The sequence below is a fragment of the Sinocyclocheilus grahami genome, unplaced genomic scaffold, assembly GCF_001515645.1.
Source record: "Sinocyclocheilus grahami isolate Dianchi unplaced genomic scaffold, SAMN03320097.WGS_v1.1 scaffold14694.1, whole genome shotgun sequence".
Lineage (NCBI taxonomy): Eukaryota > Metazoa > Chordata > Actinopteri > Cypriniformes > Cyprinidae > Sinocyclocheilus > Sinocyclocheilus grahami.
The window spans coordinates 1-2,809 of NW_015515447.1; the positions used below are offsets into that span (position 1 = coordinate 1).

The 2,809-nt window shown below is 43.4% G+C and overlaps 1 protein-coding gene across 1 annotated transcript; it reads right to left on the reverse strand.

Moving 5' to 3' along the window:
- Positions 1 to 6: 6 nt before the first annotated feature.
- Positions 7 to 2,803, reverse strand: LOC107579152 (transmembrane protein 178B-like). Its single transcript, XM_016265012.1, has 4 exons — positions 2,628 to 2,803; positions 1,845 to 1,958; positions 1,356 to 1,493; positions 7 to 1,261 (listed from the first exon to the last, which is right to left on the reverse strand). Exons 1-4 carry the CDS (start codon positions 2,737 to 2,739, stop codon positions 1,005 to 1,007), a joined length of 621 nt encoding a protein of 206 aa, XP_016120498.1. The 5' UTR covers positions 2,740 to 2,803; the 3' UTR covers positions 7 to 1,004.
- Positions 2,804 to 2,809: the final 6 nt, after the last annotated feature.

The window sequence follows — 2,809 nt, forward strand, 5'->3', positions numbered from 1 at the left end:
ACTCCATTAATCACAGAGTAGTACCTTCTCTAATCTTAGGCTGGGATCCATTTTGGATTCAAGGGTGGTGTGAGACCTGACATGCCGCTACATGAAGTCTACAGTAACTTCATTCCCATGAAGAGAAGCGAGAAAGACCACTGTGGAAGCGTTTATTGGCTTGCCTAAAGAATAAGCCATTCATACAAGGTATGAATCAGGAATCGAGTCTGGAACCTTGGGAAGGATGGAAACAAAGGAGACGTGTCAAGCAAGGCATGATTGCAGATAATATTGAGTGTTGAAAGCGTGAAGACGGGCACAAACTAACATGCCGCCATTCCAAGGCCTTCAAATTATTTCTACTCTTTCTTTCTCATATGTGTGGCCATACTAAACAGTATTTATCAAATGCAATCACTCATTCTTTCAGGAAAAAAATCAATGTAGTCCAACATTTGGGTTTAACATGCTGCTGAGATCATTTAATACAAAATAAAGCGCTAAAAGAAAAGAATTGACCCCTTTTCTGCTGATCTGGAACAGTGAAATCTTAAATAAAATTGAGTATTCATTGCCTCTGATTCTCTCTTTTTTTCTGACGATGTGTAGTTTGAGTAGAAGCAGTAGTTTTTTACATGAGGCATTTTATTGTCCAATGAAAAAATTATTGACATTGAAAACAACTACAGCACATAATGAAGTTCATGGTAATTATACAATCGGAAAGGTCTTGGAAACTGTAAATTCATCTTGAAATTCAAACACGGTCTACTGAACACAAAGACAAACACCAAGAATCGCTTCACCAAGGACATGCTGAACTCATGTCGGGATGAAAGCTTTTATACAACTGTACAAATGTGCTTTTATAACAGATTCTTCTTTTTGCACATCAATTGAGAGCCTTGGCTTGCCACCTTCCAGCACAAAATGTCTTTCAACAGCCTCTGTGTTTTTAATACCCATGGCGAAGTCTATGAACAGGTTTGTTTATGTCAATGTACAAAGTGTCATGTGAAGCTTTAGCACACCGTTCCGTTCTCCATGCGAGACTTAGGACAGGAGGTACGGGATGGTGGTGGAGGCTGAATTGATGGTGCCAGGGTGCAGAAGAACCCAGCTATGAGGGTCAGTCCTAGTCCTCCCCAGGCACTGAACATGGACCAGCCATAACCATGGCTTATATCATCCGGAAGGCTGAAGAGATAACGTGGGTAGCGAGACAGTTCGAAGTTGATGCCGGCCACACAGGTGCAAAGAGAGATGATGCAGAAGGTACCTGAGGTGGGACATGACACTAGATGTTTAGAGATCAGGCACCAAGCTTTCGCCAATTAGTTTTTAAGAGAACAAACATGGAGGACTTCACATACCTCCCATAAGGAAGAGTAGACCGGCGACGTAATGCATGAGGCCTTGCTCCCAGCAACAGCCCAAAATGCCAATGGTCCAGCCAAACAGAATGATGGATAGAGCCATGCCCATGAAGCCAGCCGTCATCCGACGCAAATCTGGAGAAACAAAGACAAAAACAAATTACTGGGGGTGTCCAATCTTGCTCCTGGAGGGCCACCTTCTTTCAGAGTTGAGCTCCAACCTGCTTCAGCACACCTGCTTGCATTCTGACTAAACTCTGCAGGAAGGTGGGAATTCTAGGAGAAGGGTTTGATACCCTTGCTTTAAACTCGACTACTATAGCAAATACATTCATATGCAGGGCCTTCATGTGCCCAAGACAGAATTTGTTAAGGGTAGGCAACCCTTATTGAGGTCCCAATAAGTACACTACACCATAGTGGGAGGACCCCTTTGTAAGAAAGCCCAGGACATCACTGATGCAAACCGAAAAGTATCCCACTTACGCAGGGCATGCCAATCATCTTGCTGGATAGTCTTAGTGATATTGTAGGAAAGATCCTTTCGCGTCACTGTAGAGGAGTAATAGTACTTTATAAAGGAGCAACGCTCGATAGTTCCTGGAATAAACAAGAAAAATCATTATTAGATCCAGACCCAGTATGATAATTAGGACTTGTACACATGCCCAGTTTAAGTAAGGTGGGCCTGGAGAGTTGGGGTGGTGGTTGTCAAGCTCATAATTAGGTGGACCAAGTCCCCTGTGGAGCTGAGCCTTCTTGTGCATATGGACAAGTGTCCATATTCACAGTGTACACAGTGTAAACTACCCAGATGGTTGAGTGAGTATTGCTCATACGGTCAAAATTAGTGGTTCTCAATCCAAGTCCTGGAGTCCCACCATATTCAGATCTTGAAGCCTCTACTAACGAGCAGATGAAATATATCAAGCGTGTTAAATAAGGTAGACTTCCAGAATGCGCATTGCTCAGGTACTCCAGGACCAAGCTTGAGGACCACAAACCACTACAATTCATAGACAACTGAATGTTTAACCACCAAGATGCTCATGATCTCCAATATTGAGAAAGCATAGGTATTTTTATTCAAATGAAATTTTGCACTTTACTCTGATGCACCGATAGGCCATCTTATATACATTTAGTAGAGATGTCAAGCTTCTAGCTTTAAATGGCAGTATCCAGGCTTCTCATTATGGCAGCTTCAACAAAACATTGCATCAATACAGCCAACACATATTCCTATAAGGCACAGGTGGATGTTTTTACCTTTTTGTATGAGCTCTTCGATGTCTGGGTCAAATCCCACCCTGTAGCATTTGCTCCACAGCCCCATGTTGGTTGAATTGTAGCGTCTGCTGCACTCATCAGCCGCGCTCATCGCGAACAGCTGACGCCGGTTTCTATGCAGCAGCAGTCGGTCTTCCCATCGGTCCAGGCTCGCTCGGCTG

Bases quoted from the DNA above. Each gene is read 5' to 3' on its own strand.
- LOC107579152 (XM_016265012.1), bottom strand. From the start codon at position 2,739: ATGAGCGCGGCTGATGAGTGCAGCAGACGCTACAATTCAACCAACATG. The intron at 1,494-1,844 runs GTAAGTGGGATA...TTGTTTCTCCAG, and splicing joins AGATGATTGGCATGCCCTGC to ATTTGCGTCGGATGACGGCT. The intron at 1,262-1,355 runs GTATGTGAAGTC...GTCCCACCTCAG, and splicing joins TCTACTCTTCCTTATGGGAG to GTACCTTCTGCATCATCTCT.